This window comes from Sus scrofa, chromosome 2, assembly GCF_000003025.6.
Source record: "Sus scrofa isolate TJ Tabasco breed Duroc chromosome 2, Sscrofa11.1, whole genome shotgun sequence".
NCBI classification, from domain to species: domain Eukaryota; kingdom Metazoa; phylum Chordata; class Mammalia; order Artiodactyla; family Suidae; genus Sus; species Sus scrofa.
The window spans coordinates 65,055,674-65,072,932 of record NC_010444.4 but is presented as its reverse complement, the minus strand read 5'-3'; the positions used below and the strand labels follow the sequence as shown (position 1 = coordinate 65,072,932).

Here is a 17,259-nt window from a genome sequence, read left to right as displayed (position 1 = left end):
AAAGTTAGAAAAATCACTGGTTATGCTCTATCTTCAGAACAGCTGGATTGCTTAAGTTTTTGACAAAGAAAAACCCCTCCCTGGACCGCAGTCTGGAATACAACTATAATAATTACAACTACAGTAGGAAGTTGAACCTGGGGACAAGGGGCAGTCAACCTACTGGCTGGGGCAAGAGGCCCCCCCCCCCAGTCATGAGAAGAGATGGACAAAACTGCCTTAGCCCACTTGAGGCAAAAACAGAAACAGTCTAGTTGAAATGCTTTTTTATTTTTAGACCAACCAAACATATTTAATATAAAAAATCCTTTAATATACAAACTACAATCACAACAGCATCCGCGCAGCAGCAAGGGGTTGAGGGTGGGGGGGAAAGGGAAGGTTTTCAGGATCCCTGCTGCTTCCCTTGTCTGCACTCTGTGGCCTCTGAGAGCATAAGGTCTTAGCAGAGGGCAGATCAAGGCAGCCACCAAGCAGAGGGTCCTGAAACCAACACTGAGACAAACTGAGCACAGATGACCCCTCCAACATGTCATCTTCTTACAGTGGCAGCCTCCAAGGAAAGAAAGATCCAGTTGGGAGGTAACAGAAAGATGGTGGTGACTGAGAGAAGAGTCGACCATCTTTCCTCAGCACCCTGCTGATCACCCTTTTGGGAACAAGTTTTCCAGGCGGCTATTGGATTGAAAAGACCTAAAAATCATCCTAGGACAGAGATTGTGTCCAAGTCCATTTTTTACAAAGACTACTGGCCTGAGACTGCAAAAAGCTGGGTGGATCTGCTCAGATGTTTGGGGAGGGAAAGGAATGACAGAGCCTTTGGCCCAATAGGGCCAGAGCCTTGCCAGGCATTGACCGGTAAAGCCTCATGGCAGGCCAGGGAGGTCTGTGGGAAGAACTTTGGGTTAATGGTACTCAAGGGAGCATGGTGGCACAATGGTCTGCAGGTGGAGTTTATAGTGTGTGTGTAAGAGAGCACACAAGTCAGAAAGAATTAAGAACTGAAGTATCTGCTTCTTTCAGGCCTGGGCAGTAGAGGTGAGATGATCCTCTGGGCTGGGGCTAGAGGAGACCTGAGGGCTCTTCCTTCCTTGAGGCCAAGTTTGACTGACCTGGACACAGCTGACGGCCCCTAAGTCCTCCACATGGCCTCCATGAGACTTTCTAGGAGGCCTGGCTGCCCCCTCCAGATGTGCCAGGAGATTGGTTGAGGTCCCAGTTGGGCTCAGGTAGGGCCTAGAGTCCCACAGTTAGATACAGTCCATGGAGTTCTCAGGGAGGAGGCCAGGGATGCAGCCAGGGAGACCCAAGCCCTTGATAGGAGTGCAGCTGAGGGGGAAGCCGCAGCCCAGTGCGGGGTCCTGGTTCTCTATGGCTTCCAGCCTGTCTGTATTGTTGTCCCAGTTGATGTGGAAACGGGTCACCCTAGGGTTTGAGGCCAAGATATTCCGCTGGAGCTGGGGCAGGAAAAGGAATGTCAGCCCTTGTTAGCACACCCTCTCATTGCTCCCACAGAGCAGGGCACTCCCAGACCCCAGCATCAAGCCCAGGAAGAGCAGATTTTGCTTATTCCACCCAAAGCAACAATTTCTGTAGGACTCTGGGGAATGGCCTACGCACCATGACTATCTAATCTTGATTCTGTGAGGCAAACTTCTGAGGAACAAAGACCTTTTCTCTCCTGTTCCAGCCTGGTGCTGTAAGATCTGAGCACTACTTTGAAAACCTTAAGAAGTGACCTTGGCTCCCAATTCCAATGACTCAGCTACCCCCCAGGTGCAAAGAAACCTGCCTATCTGAAGCAGGAAGTGCAGAGAGGCCCTACCTGAGAGAAGTCTGGCTTCAGGGGTGGGTTCTCCCGCAGCTCAGGGTTGGGGTACTCATTGTTGACATAGTAGCCCACGCGGATGAACTCCTGTCCGTGGTAGGTGCAGGTGATGAGGACCACGGTCACACCTACCGCGTCGGTCTCAGGGATGAGGGATGGATTGGGGGCATCAGCCTAGGGGAAACACATGTTGGGCCTTAGCACTGACTGTCAGTTGTGCCTTGACTGGGAATACGATGATCCTGGAAAACTGGGTCCCAGAGACCAAGTCTGCCAGGACATTTAGTTAACCCTGACAGACTGGGTCCCTGAAATTCTCAAGCAACATGTATTTACTGAGCCAAAGTATGGTCTCTGCCCTTAGGAGTTTTCAGTCCAGTGGGGAAGATAGACTCAATCACACAAATGCCTGTAATATGCCAACGTGACAGGTGGCACCAAGAAGTATAAGGTATCGAGGAGAAGTGTAGTAAGCAATGGGGAGAGTGGTATAAAATGAAGCTGAATAGGTGGGCAGGTGGGTACCAGGGCAAGCAGAACCTGTTGGGTCGGTTAAGGGTTTGGGAAAGAAAGAGAATGTTTAGCAGGAGGTAAGTTTGGCATCTGAAAAGATGCCTCTGGAGGCCAGTCGATCTGTGATAGAAAGAAGGCTAAGTGGGAGTGGGGAGACTGGGCAGGAGGCTACAGAGGTCACCTGGAGAGGATGGTGGCCTAGACCAGGCAGTAGAGAAGGACATAGGTGGGCACATTTGGGTGGGGTGTGTTGTTACAATAGGATCAGCTACACAGTCAGTGCAAAATGAGACAGATACGAGGGAGTTCCCGTCGTGGCGCAGTGGTTAACGAATCCGACTAGGAACCATGAGGTTGCGGGTTCGGTCCCTGCCCTTGCTCAGTGGGTTAACCATCTGGCATTGCCGTGAGCTGTGGTGTAGGTTGCAGACGCGGCTCGGATCCCGAGTTGCTGTGGCTCTGGCGTAGGCTGGTGGCTACAGCTCCCATTGGACCCCTAGCCTGGGAACCTCCATATGCCGCGGGAGGGGCCCAAAGAAATAGCAAAAAGACAAAAAAAAAAAAAAAAAAAAAAAAAAAAAAAAAGAGAGAGAGACAGATATGAAATGAAAACACAGGGTCTCGTGTTCAAAAATCAGTTAGGTTTCAGTCAGGGACAGCAGAACATTATACCAAGTGCAGGGCCCAGTGTAACTGCATGAATCACATGCCTAGGAAGCCAGCCCTGGTTGTCAGGTAGGGAAGTTGGGGCTGGCTGGTGGACCGGATATAGGTGGGTGAGGAGTTAGGTGATGGGATGAGGCTGCTTAGACTGGGGTGGGAATAGCCAAGATCAGGTAAGTGAATAGATTTGAGCAGAGGCTCTCAAACTTCAGCGTGTCTAAGAATCAAACTATATCTGCATTTCTGACAACCCCTGTGATGGTGGATTAGAGAGCCATTTAGCAACTACGGTGGGTCCTCATTATTCATGGATTCCACATTTATAAATTCAGCTATTCGCTAAAATTTACATGTAGCCCTGAAATCAATATTCTGGGGCTTTTATGGTCATTCAAGGACATGCACAGAGCAGGAGTGGGATTTGAGTAGCTCTATGCACATGTTCCCAGCTGAGGTAGATCAAGGCAGTCTCAGGCTGTGGACATGTGTCTTTTTCACTATGGTCTTAGGGCCACAGGTTCTGCATTTTTCTTGGTAATTTTGCTATTTAAAAGGGTTCTTGGGAGTGGGGGGATGGACTGGGGGTTTGAGATTGGCATATGCACACTGAGGCATATGGAATGACTGGCCAATGGAGACCGGCTATGGAGCACAGAGAACTGTACCCAATATTCAGTGACAATCTATGTGGGAAAAGAATCTGAAAGAGAATGTATGTATGTATATGCATAATTGAATCACTTTGTTGTACAGCAGAAATTATTATGACCTTGTAAATCAACTATATGTCAATAAAACTTTAAAAAAAGAAAAAAGAAGGGAAAAAGAAAAAGGGCCCCAAAGTCATACTGAGTCCCTAAAAGTGAGAGGGCTGGCTCTTTGTACGTTATGGAGAAAAATATGTGTGTTAGATAAGCTTTGTTCAGGCATGAGTTACAGTGCTGTGGGCTATGAATGCAATGTGAGTAAGTCAACAATAATACAAAACAAGGTGTCTTTAAATGGAAAAATGCATAAAACAATATTATAAATATTAACTGGTTGACAAAAAAGTGACTTGCAGGAACAGTCCTGCATTTCCTCTAAGGGCAATGGTTCAGCATTCACTAATTCACTAACTCAGCGTTCACAGTAACTTTACAGAACGTAACTCCCATGAGTAATGAGAATCAATTATAAATCAGGGTTTCATGGTAACATACAACATAAAGGTGGAGAAGGAGGTGTTTGAAGTACCTCTGAGAGGTCAGACAGTCCTTGAGAGCAGAGCCAGGATGTGAACCTGAACTTTGACTGATGAACCATTTTGTGTGCATTTGGGTAGATGGAGGTGTTTCAAGGTGTCAAGGCCTAAGGCCTGGTCTTTCTTACCTGAAAGACAAACATGTGTCTCCCTGCTGGGACAGGGCCGACCAGTACCGAGTCTAGGATTTGATCAAACTCCTCACTCTCAGCTGAGCCAACGTAAATGATCTTCCACTCCAGGTCTGCAAGGACACGGGGTGTTAAGTAATTGAAATAGCTTAGGCAGCAAGAAGGTTGTGCAAGGGTCTTCCTGTGTTATTTTTGGATAGGTCCTTAATATATTGATAGATTTTTATTCTCAAGAACATTTGACATCCACTAGGCAATAAGTGACAGGCACTATGATCCTGAACACTAGGGCAAGTGGGAAGCTCTGTTTTCAGTGGTGAAATTTTTTCTGTGGACCTAGCTTTGCCAGGAGACCTTGACTCTGTACCTCCCAGGAAACTCGGGCCTCTTAGAGCCTGAGGGTGAACCGTATGGCAGAGGTTGAATTAAGAGCCACGTGATGGAGCCTCAGAGGCATGGTGAGGAGGGAATAGCAGGGAGTTGGGCCATTTTAGGGCCCTGCCCACTGGGTGCTGGGATAGGAAGCAGCATCCTCTTTCACACACAGGGACTGGTGCCACCAAACTGAGTAGATCCCTCGACAACTGGGGCAGGGCAGCAGATTGCAATCCAGGAGAGCCAGCCGGCAGGAAGGGAAGATGAGGTCGCTGGGGGAGCCAGCCAGTCCCCAGGTCCTCCAGATCCAGTACCAAGTCATGCCTGCTCTCAGACATTCAGGCAACAGCAACTCAGTCAACACATGTGGCATCCTAAGGTGATCCTTGCAACACAACCCTCTTGATCCCATCCAGTAGGGGGGACCCCCATGCCTGGGGATGTTCCGGAAAGATACAAGGAAAAGTGCTCAGTGAGACCCTGCCCATCAATCACGGGAAATTCCCAGTGACCGCAGTGGCCTCTTGCAGGAGGTCCAAGTGTATCAGGGGCAAGGTCACGCTAGTACAGGGAAATTTGGCAGGAGACCTGAAACTTATTTTAGGTTCTTTGAAATTACACAATCTACAGCCCCAGCAGCTGGGGGAGATTTCACAAGCTGTGATTTTCACAGGAAGTGAACTGTCTTAGAAGCTGCCCTGTTCCTTGGTCTAATGTCCCACAAGAGCATCCAATTTTGAAAGCACAGCAATGGTGGGTTACAACTACAGAAGTTTGTCACCTGAGCTCCATGATCTTCCTTGATACACTAGATTCCTGCCCCTCTGCAGTTTACACCCTGGGCTTCTCCTACCAGACTCTACCAGGTCTATAGGATATGGTGGCCATTGGGCTCACTGGGGTTCAGTCAAACTCCAGTCTCTTATTATCTGCAGGGAGGAGCTAAGTTTATTGATTTTTGTGATAAGTAGTGACACAATTAGAAATAACATGTTTTTGGATGAACAGCAAACAAGCTAGCTCTGCTCTCATCTTTGATTTTTTTAGGGCTGTGCCCACAGCATATGGAGGTTCCCAGGCTAGGGGTCCAGTTGGAGCTGAAGCTGCTGGCCTGCGCCACAGCCATAGCAACGTGGGATCTGAGCCTCATCTGAGAACTATACCACAGCTCACGGCAACGCCAGATCCTTAACCCATTGAGTGAGGCCTGGGATCGAACCCTCATCCTCATGGATACTAGTAAGGTTCGTTAACAACTGAGCCATGACAGGAACTCCTGTTCTCACCTTTCTAAAGCAGCTCTATCATTTGGTATTTTTCCTTCTGGCCTTTTCCCCATCACCACTGGAGTGACATATGGGTGTATTTAACTAATGTGCTAGGGGGAGACAAAAAAAAAAAAAAAAAAAAGAAAAAAGAAAAAGAGATTACAATAGAGCAGGCCCTGGCACTACAGGCAAAACCTAAACAAAGACCGTGTAGGTGCTGATTGGAAGAGAAGAATCACAAGACCGGAAGAGAGAAACCAAGCAGCCAGGCAAATGGGTCATAGTGACTCCCTCTGCACAGGCCAGAAAGAAACCAGAGAACTAACCAGGACTACAACAGCGAAATACTTACTCAAGAGTTAGAAGATCTGATAAAATCATCTGTGGAGGATAGAAGATGATCAAAATGAGGATCTACAAATTGGAATTGCCTTAAACTTGCCTAAGTTTTTTAAGCAGAAGTATGCTTAAAAGTGACTTTATTTTTGTTAGATATGGGGTGTCAGTAATCAACACAGCAAAAACTCATTCCTACTGAATACAGGACATGTTTGCATACAGGTAACACTGTGTACTTAACCTTCTGAGAAATTTTAAGGGTAAACTGACTACATTACATTTTGTCTTTATGCCTTAACTTTATAATCTAACCACTGCACAAGATGGTCCTCCCTTATGTATGAAAGCAAACCCCAAACCAATGATGATGAAAGACATGTAAAAACAAAATTACTGTAGTTCAACTAGCTGGAGAATCTGTTCCGTGATTTTAAAAACAACTTATTGGAGTTCCCTGATGGTTAAGGATGCAGCATTATCACTGCTGTGGTGCAGGTTCGATCCCTGGCCTGGGAACCTCCACATGCCATGGGTGAAGCCAAAAATTAAAAAACAAAACCAACTTAACCAATAGGGCTTTTTCTGTTTATCATTTTCCCTTTATTTATAATCATACATATGAACCTTGGCTTGTCTATAGCATGTTAAGTGTGGGTCAGAACATCTGGCTCTAAGACTTATTCAAGCAGCATCCGTTGAATTTCTCAATTAAATAGGGGAAAAACACATCTAATGTATTGAATGTGGACTCATGATTTGCAAACATCTATTTCCAGATGCTAAGAAGAAGAGAGAGCAAAAGAGGTTCAGAGCCCTTGAGAAATGGGTCAGACTGGGGGCTGAGTGTTCAAATCTTCAGTTACCAGTATCTGAAGTCACTAGGAAACAAGACTGAGATTTCTCCAGGATCTGAGAGAATTCTAAAGCCAGACCCACTCCATCTGTTTGGGAGGCAGGAAACAAATTCTCTCTGCTCTGTGGGAAGAGGCAGAAAGCAAGTTGGCAGGTCAGAGTCAAGGATAGCCCTAGAGGTACAACAAAAGACTCTACATTTCCAGGTTTTCTAACTGGAATTTCTCTGAGCAAAAGCTTCACTGTCCAGGTATAATTAATAATAGCACCACCTTTCCCTCTTTTGACAGTGTTTTCATGTGGAAATAAAATCTATGGTCAGTCCTATTTACATTCCACAGGAGAGGCCTTTCCCTGGTTACAGAAAGATAAAGAACTTTGGACAAAGAACTCAGAGACAAGACCTAGTGTCAATAATTCTACAAACTGGCTATGTGACCTTGGAGAAATCATTCCATTTCTCTCTATTAAAAGATAATGACCGGGGATCCCAGTGTGGCTCAGTGGTTAATGAAGCTGACTAGTAACCATGAGGTTGCTGGTTTGATCCCTGGCTGAGCTCAGTGGGTTAAGGATCTGGCGTTGCCGTGAGCTGTGGTGTAGGTCGCAGATGAGGCTTGGATCCATCGTTGCTGTGGCTGTGGTGTAGGCCGGCAGCTGTAGCTCCAATTTGACCCATAGCTTAGGAACCTTCATATGCTGTGGGTGCAGTCCTAAAAAAGAAAAAAAAAAAAGAAAGATAATGATCAGCAGGTTGACTTTAGCCTTTCCTGTGCTGATTCTAGTAACAGATTAGTAAAGTAACAGGAGAGGAACTTTGTAGGAGTAAATGTACTAGATAATGACCATGCAACCATGTTTAACCCCGAGGATCACAAACAGACATACTGAAACTCAATCTTCTGCCATCTGGCTCTGTGAATCCCTTAACCTATTAGCTCCTTACATCTCCTCCTAGCTTTAAAATGAAATCTTATTCCACAGGGTGATTCTTCACTTTATTTATTTACACTGTCTTGTTCCAGAAAGGATTTAACTGGGCTTATACTATAGTCACAAGTAGATTCCTTAATTTAGAAAGGAGAGAAACAGGGAAGATTGATCCATTGGCCCAGTCTAAGCACACACACACACATATATCAAAAGGGTTATCAACTCCAGGCTAGACCAAGTGGCTAATTTGCATGCAAAGCACACACCTACCACTGAGAGGTGCTAGTTAGCACACCCTGGCCTCACAGATCTCCACCTCCTTAGCCGCTGCCTCTTAACCACTAAGTGGAGAAGAGGTCTAATGGAGTACTTTCTCCCGAAAGTGGTGCCAAAACTCTCTGAATGACCTTAGATTTTTTTTTGATTTTTATAGAAGTACAAAAAAGGTGTTTTACTCTTTGTGGATCCCATGCTCTCATCTGTGAGATGAGAGTCATGTCCACCTTTGTCACACAGATGAATAAGTACATCTATAAAAGCGCCTTGAAAAAGATGCACAAAAGGTTGTGACCTCTGAGCTGATTGAAGCCAGATACCTTCATGGCTCAGCCTGGCATACCCACCCTCCAGATTAGGTCAGACCATCAAAAGTGGGGGAGAATTGCTACAGTAAGTCAGCAGGAATCTGGCAGGCAAATGGTAAGAACCAACTTATGCTTGTTTGGCCATGCTTCCCCAGGTAGAGCATCAGCAAGCAGGGAGGAGATTATGGGAAGACAGATGGGAAGATGGGGGTGAGTGAGGTCTTGTCACAGGGGGAGAGGGTCTTCATTGGGAAAATGGAACAGGGGGCTGAAGTTGCCATATAGGAAAGGGGCGGGAGCTGGGGTTTCCATAAGGAAAATGGGAGGGTGCTGAGGTTTCCATAGGGAAATTGGGAGGGGGCTTGGATTTCCATAGGAGAAATTCGAGGGGGCTGGAGGTTGGGGTTTCCATAGGAAAAAAGTGAGATGGGAGTGCCTCACCACAGGGGACAGCCTTTTGGTGGGGAGGACTGAATGGCTGGAATGGCGGCTTGCCCCTAAATAGTAGGTAGGTAGGGGCAGTCTCTTGCTACAGGAAAGTCAGGGTGGCTGACGGTCTCTACCTAGAAAACGGGTACCCAAGAGGAGAGCTACAGGAAAAAGAGGGGGATAATGAGGTTTTCACGGGGGAAAACGCGAGTAACCATAGGGGTACGGTGAAGGGGTAGTTTCCCAAAGGGGAGGTTAAGGCTGGGGGTGGGTGTTGGTTTACGGGAAATCAGATTTGGGGGAGAGGGGGTGTTTCACAGGGTTGTCTCCAAGGGGAGGGTCGGGGCGGCCCAGGGGAGGGGGGTCGCTCCACGCAGGCCCAGTCTCACCGTCCGTCAGGGCCTCATTGCACTCGAAGCTGATCTCGAACCGGAAGGGGCTGTGGAAAGGGCTCGGATTCTCCAGAACAGCCACGTTCAGCACCGACACCTTAGCCATTGCCTCGTCGGGCCGAGGCTGAAGCCAGAGCTGGGGCCAAGACTACGTTTGGGTCTTGTCAGGTCAGCAGAACAGCGTTACCCAAAACTGCTCGCGCCTCCTCCGATCGCGGTCTGAAGAGCTAATCTTCTTCGCGCGCCTCCTTCAAATAGCCGGCCCCACCCTCCAGCCAATCACCGTCAACGCTCCCTGGCGGCGCGAGCGCCCCCCCAGCCAATCCTGGAGCGTCGGTAGGCAAGCGCCGAGACTCCCGAGACCAATCGGTGGAGCTCCCTCTTCTGGATGCGGGAGGGAGGCGGGACAGTCTCTTGGCTTCTTTGGGAGTCCGCCGGGAACCAATCCCTAGAGTCTCCGACTCGAATGTCAAGGGCGGGGTGGGCGGGGTCAAAACGCAGGGCTCTTCTTGGCCAATCCCGAGGGTCCCCGCACTAGCGCTGTCCGGACTTAGCCCCGCCCTTCCGGGAGGTGCTTCCAGCCGCGGGCAGCGCCGCCAACCGTCAATTGGTGGCGCGCGGCGCTCGCCAAATCCCCTCTTAAAGTGCGGGAAGGGCGGTGCTTGACCTGCGGTGATTGGCAGGCAGGGGTGGGGCGGGAATAAAGCCGATTCTCTGAGAGTTTATTGGCTGAGTTGACCTTGGGGGGCGGGAGGAAATAAGACTCGGTGGGGGATTCGTAGGAGTGGAGCGGAAGTCGACTGCCGGCGCTGTTGAGCGGGGTGTAAGAAGAGAAAGGAAGAGCGTTTGCGGCTCTGGAGTCTCAGCAGGTGAGCGTTGCCGGAAGTTTCTCTATGGGTCTCCTGGCCCTTCAGGCCCAGCGGCCCGGGAGTCCGTTGTGAACGTTGTGAACGTTTAACCCATCCCTGAAGGGAGACGGTGTGACAGTAACGGGGCTCACGGGGGCCTGGGTCGCGGGAGTCGGGCTTGGTTCGAATCCGGCTTTTTCCCCTTCGAGAGCCTCTGGGGAGGTTTCAGGTAGACACGCTGTAAATGAGAGTTCGAGTCCGGCCTCTTCCACTTACCTCTCGAGGCCACCCTTCCCCGCGCGTTGAACAGGGTCATGAAAATTTACTGGCAGGATTTATGACTGCATAATACATCTAGAAACTTTACTCCCACACTGGGGCTGGAGCGCCGTCGCCCCCTGTCTGGAAGACTGTAGGGACATCCGCACTCACTCCCTGCTTCCACCTGTGACAGCGCACCTAGTTTTACACTTTTCTGAAGTTAACCACGTTTTTTAAAAAAGTTTAAAAAGTTAATTTTAACATACTCTTAAATATATTAAAATTTAGCTGAAACACCTTTTCAGCATATGTTCAGTATTAAAAAATACAACACAGGTAGCTTACATTTTGTTACTCAGCACGAAGCTGTTGAAATCCTTTATTTTACTTAACAACACGTCTGTGATCTGGACGCTACATTTTCACTGAAAATTAGCTTAGATTTCATAAAATTTACAGCTGTATTGTAGACTCATATGCCCACGCTGTTCCCAGCAAGCTTAAAAGTTTCCCATGAGTTAGATCTCATGTCGGTTTTATTTATTTTTTTAATTGTATTTTTTTTTTTTGTCTTTTTTTTTTGCTATTTCTTGGGCCACTCCCGCGGTATATGGAGGTTCCCAGGCTAGGGGTCTAATCGGAGCTGTAGCCACCGGCCTACGCCAGAGCCACAGCAACGCAGGATCTGAGCCGTGTCTGCAACCTACACCACAGCTCACGGCAATGCCGGATCGTTCGTTAACCCACTGAGCAAGGGCAGGGACCGAACCCGCAACTTCATGGTTCACTAGTCGGATTCGTTAACCACTGCGCCACGACGGAAACTCCTCATGTCGGTTTTAAATTGAAATGTTAGTTGATGAAAGTTAGGTGATATGAAATGTTCCTTTTCACAGTGGCACTAAACACATTTCAGATGTTCATGATCCTCTGTGGCCACTGTGTTATTGGACAGCAGCAGGTCTGAAATAAATTGGATCAGTCACCTCTCTGCTTAGTATGTGAATGGTTTTCTGTTTTCAGTGTGAGAGTACTGTCTTCAAGACTCTTCATGCTTTGTTTCTTACTACCCACCCAGCCGCAACTTGAGTCCAGCCAAACTGACCCTCTTTTTGTTCCATAAAAATCTGACATGACTCTCCCACCTCTTTTTCAGCTCTTGGCATGGCTGGTGCCTTCTTGTTATTCAGATCTCTGCTCAAATGTCTTCTCTGAGTTGAAACCTTTCCAAGGGTCCTCTGAACAGTGTTCAAACTCAAGAGAATGTAAGTCTGAACAGTACTGTTTCAAGCCCAAGCTTTTCTTATCCATGCTCCTCTGTGGCCTCATGATGCTAGACATTTATTTGTATCTACACCTCACATTAAGTTAAAACAAAAAAAAATTTTTTTTTCATTGCAAGGACTTTTTCCCCATTGAAACAATTTAGCTGCAAGAAAATTCACATTATTATTGGCTGTGATTTCTTGGCAGTCTTTGGGCATACTTGGGAACTTTTGTGACTTGAGAAAATCTAATTTTCAAATTATTTCCAAATGTAATTTGGTTGCTTATGAATATGAAATTTGATGAATGAAGTTGTTATGATGTTATGTTTTCTAGATGTTTAATTAAACATTTATTCATTACAACTTTGTAGTTTTCTTTTTGCATTGTGGAGCTTTTTTCTCTTTATCCCTGGCCCCAGCCTTTTCTTAGCCCCTGAAAAGCTCATCATCCACGAGCATTATGTCTCTGGTACTACTGAAGAAAATGGCCCTGTCTATAATGCCTTCTCCCTACAGCTGACTGAATAATCTTCAGTTGTAAACCAGATCATGTCATTACCCTGCTTAAAACCTTCAAAGGCTTATCATACTTAGAATGAAACTTAAGATCTTTTGTCTGGCTTAGGAGGCCCTGCCCAGTGGCCTCAGCTGACCTCTCAAGCCTCATCTGCCAGTCTCTCTCGTCACCACTCTCAGGCTTTGCTGGCTTTATTTCCTGGTCATTCAGCACCAAACTTATTTCTGCTGCAGGGCTTTGCACTTGCTGTTCCTTCTGTCTGGAATGTGCTTCCTTGAGATAACTGCATGGCTGTCTCATTTTCATCATTTATGGTTTACCTCAAATGTCCCTCCCAAAAAAGCCTTCTCTGACCACCCTAAAGTAGACCTTCATTTATTACAAAAGCCTGCCTTATTATCTTAGGAGCACTTAGCAGAATCTGTACGTATGTGTGTGTGTGTTTTTTTTTTTTTTGAGCCGCACTAGTTCCCAGACCAGGGGCCAAATCAGAGTTGCAGCTCTTGGCCCACACCACAGCCATACCAAGGAATGGATCTGAGCCATGTCTGCAGCCTACACCACAGCTCACAGCAATGCCAGACCCTTAACCCACTGAGCGAGGTCAAGGATCAAACCTGTGTCCTCATAGTCACTAGTTGGGTTGGCCCCCCCCCCCCCCCGAGCTACAACAAGAACTCCCCATATGTTGGTTTCAACTGTGCTTATTATCTCTTATCATCTCACAGTAGATTGAAAGTTGGTTAGGGACGGGATCTCTCTTGTCTCACGCTGACCTTTCAGTAGTGTATTTCCAGAGTTTGGCACAGAGCTTCACATGTAGGAAGTACTCAGTAAATTTTTCTAAAAGAATGAATCCAGGTAGTTCCCCTTGTGGCACAGCAGGAACAAATCCAGCATGTATCCACGAGGATGTGGGTTTGATCCCTGGCCTTGCTCATTGGGTCTCAGGTCCGGTGTTGCCGTGAGCTGTGGTGTAGGGTCACAGATGTAGCTCAGATCCCAAGTTGCTATGGTTGTGGCGTAGCTCCAATTTGAACCCTAGCCTGGGAACTTCCATATGCCGAGGGTGTGGCCCTAAAAAGCAGGGGAAAAAAAAAAAAGAATAAATCCATATAACGGCCTTAGCATAACCTGGAATGTGAAAGGTACTCCATAAACATGGACTGTTAATAGTGCTTAGTAGTAGTAAGTCCTCATTTTTCTTATGTAGTGTTTCAGGTGTACTCATACTCATTACCCAGTTTAAGGAGTAAAACACTAAAGATGCAATTGAAAGGCCTGATACCCCAGCCTCAAATCCATTCCTCTCCCCTTTTTAAGAAAATGTACCTGCAGTCCTGGATTTGGAGTTTATCTTTCTGTGCATGTTTGTGCATCTTTAATATGCGTCTTTAAACTATATGTAGTATTTATGTCATGTTCTACAAACTTATATAAATGATACCTGTGCAAGAAAGAGTTATTATAGCTGGCCTGAGACTGCTGTTCTTAGAAAAGCCTGTTTGCAAGGCTGGTCCTTGACTGGTGTCTAGGAACTGGGATTTCAGGAGGGTTCCCATGATTCCCTAAATGATAACAAATGGCTGATAGTGCTTAAACTGTACAATGTGGGTTTTTTTTTTTTTTTTTTTTTTCATTTCTTTGGGCCGCTCCCACGGCATATGGAGGTTCCCAGGCTAGGGGTCGAATCGGAGCTGTAGCCACCGGCCTACGCCAGAGCCACAGCAACTGGGATCCGAGCCGCGTCTGCAACCTACACCACAGCTCACGGCAACGCCGGATCGTTAACCCACTGAGCAAGGGCAGGGACCGAACCCGCAACCTCATGCTTCCTAGTCGGATTCGTTAACCACTGCGCCATGACGGGAACTCCACAATGTGGGTTTTTTTGTTGTTGTTGTTTGTCTTTTTGCATTTTTCTGGGGCCTCTCCTGCGGCATATGGAGGTTCCCAGGCTAGGGGTCTAATTGAAGTTGTAGCTGCTGGGCTGCGCCACAGCCACAGCAATGCCAGATCCCAGCCGAGTCTGCAACCTACACCACGGCTCATGGCAACGCCAGATCCTTAACCCACTGAGCAAGGCCAGGGATCGAACCCACAACCTCATGGTTCCTAGTTGGATTTGTTAACTACTGAGCCACTACGGGAACTCCTGTACAATGTGGTTTGTATCGAACATCTGCCTTCCTTCTGGAGTCTGGAAGCTTGATATTTGACCAGCTCCCCACAAATACCCCAGGCACTGAGTCTGTAATGAGCTTTCCTTGTGGATAGCATTTCACGTGTGTTGTCACAAATCTGCTGTAGGAACTAAACACATCCCATGTGACTTATTGGGAGAGGACTCTTGGAAGCTTGTACCTGGTTTCCTCTCCTCCAGACTTTGACCCACGCACCTTTCCCCTTGGCCGATTTGCTTTGTATCTTTTCACTGTAAGAAATCATAGTCCTGAGTAGGCTATATGCTAAATCCTGTGAATCCTCCCAGTTAGACATCAAACCTAGGGGTGATCTTGGGGACCCGCAACACAGTATCATACCAGATATATTGCAATAGAGCTGGAACTAGAATGAGGAAAGCAAGGGCACACAATTTAAGGGGGCACTCACTCTCCAAGTCACACAAGTGCTAGCTCATACCTGCATGACTCAGGATGAGTGTCTCCTAAAATTTTCATCGTAGATACCTAGCTTGCTTCACCCTGGTTCCTGTCCTACCTTCTGAAGCTTGCTTTTTTTGGTCTAACATAATGCTTTTGAGGTGTATAGATGCGACACGTGTGTATCATTGCTACATAGCTGTGCTATCTGATGTGGTATCTATTAGCCACATTTGGCTATTTAAACTTCAGTTAATCAAAATTAAATGAAAAATTCAATTTCCCAGTCACTTAGCCACGTTTCATATATTCAGATGTGGCTAGTGGCTACCACATTAGACAGCTTAGATAAAGAACATTTCTGTGACTACAGAACGTTTTGTTGGACAGTGTTTTATCCATCCACCCCCTGCTTGATATTTAGATTGTTTCCAGTTTTCTACTCTTATAGACAGTACCGTAGTGTTCATTGCTGTGCACAGCCCTTTGTTTACACATGCAAGAGTTTCCCTAGGATTTGAATTGCTGGGTTTGGGGAATATTAAGCTTTACTAGATATTGCCAGTTTGTTCTTCAAAATGATTTTCCAGTTCTCACTCCCACCAGCAGTGTTGCTCCTGCTCAGTGTCCTTATCAACACTGGATATTGTCAGACTTATACATGTCTCTCTCTCTCTTTTTTTTTGCCTTTTTGCTGCACCCTCGGCATATGGAAGTTCCCAGGCTAGGGGTCGAATTGGAGCTATAGCTGCTGGCCTACACCACAGCCACAGCAACACGGGATCTGAGCTCCGTCTGTGACCTACACCACAGTAGGTCAATGCTGGATCCTTAACCCACTGAACAAGGCCAGAGATTGAACTCAAATCCTCATGGGTCTTAATTGGGTTTAACTCCCGAGCCACGAAGGGAACTCCTGACATGTTTGTTTTTCTGATGGGTGTGAATTATTGGTTTCAATTAGCTTTATTCTGATTACTAGTGAGGCTGAGCTTTTCTCATGTGTTTTTTGAGCATTTGCTTTTTGTAAATTGTCTGTTCGTACCTTTGCCCATTTTCCTGCTGGATTGTAATCATTTTATCAAGTGCATTAACTCTTACACTTGAGCCTTGCCTTTTCATCCTTGCTTTTTTTTTTTTTTTTTTTTTTTGGCTGCACCTGTAGCATGCAAAACTTCCCAGGCCAGGGATCGAATCCACGCTGCAGCAATAGCCAGAGCCACAGCAATGACAACACCAGATCCTTAACCAGCTGAACTACTAGGGAACTCCTGTATAGTGTCTTCTGATGTTCAGAATTTATTATCATTATCATCATTATTATTTTAATGCCATCAGAATTATAAATCTACATATAGTTTATGTTTTGTATGCCTTGCTTAAGAAATTTACTCTTAAAAAAAAAAAGACCCCTTAGCTAAGATCTTCAGAATTTTGGGGGTGGTAAAATCAAAAAGAAGATTCCTATAGTTTTAACATGTATAGGAAAGTACCAAGACCTATAAAAATAGAATTAAAATAACTGCATGAAAAAAAAATTTACTCTGAGGTCAGTAAGATATCTTACTGTATTTTCTTCTGGAAGTTCTACTTCTCATATTTAGCTTAAAAAAAAATCTACCTGCAATTTCTCTTTGTTTTTGATGTGAGGTAGGACTGTGATTTGGTTATTTTTTATGTGGATAACCAGTTGTCCCAGCTCCACTTGGGTAGTCCAGTGGTTCTCAAAATGTGATCCCCTGGGGATCCCTAAGAACCTTTTAGGGAACCTATGAAATGAACTCTTTTCATAATACTTCTAAGGCATTGTGCTGTGTTGTTATGTGCACTAATGGTACAAAAGCAACAATAGCTAAAATAGCAGGCACTTTAGCAGGAATCAATGCAATGTCACCATACCTTGGTAGTTGTTACTGTATTCCTCATCACCACACTCAATGTTAAAACAGTTTCACTTAAGAATGTCCTTGGAGGATTTCCCGTCGTCAGCAGAAACAAATCTGACTAGTGTCCATGAGGACACAGGTTTGATCCCTGGCCTCGCTCAGTGGGTTAAGGATCCAGCGTTGTCATGAGCTGTGGTGTAGGTCACAGACGCAGCTTGGATCTGGTGTTGCTGTGGCTTTGGTGTAGGCTGGCAGCTGTAGTTCCAATTCGACCCCTAGCCTGGACACTTCCATATGCCTTGGGTGCAGCCGTAAAAAGACAAAAA

The 17,259-nt window shown here is 46.3% G+C and overlaps 1 protein-coding gene across 1 annotated transcript; it reads right to left on the bottom strand.

Annotated features, from left to right (window-relative positions):
* On the bottom strand, positions 252–9,747 carry ASF1B (anti-silencing function 1B histone chaperone). Its single transcript, NM_001137625.1, is given in 4 exon segments — positions 252–1,457; positions 1,826–2,002; positions 4,376–4,491; positions 9,548–9,747. Coding segments are annotated over 4 exon segments (609 nt in total). The 5' UTR covers positions 9,657–9,747; the 3' UTR covers positions 252–1,250.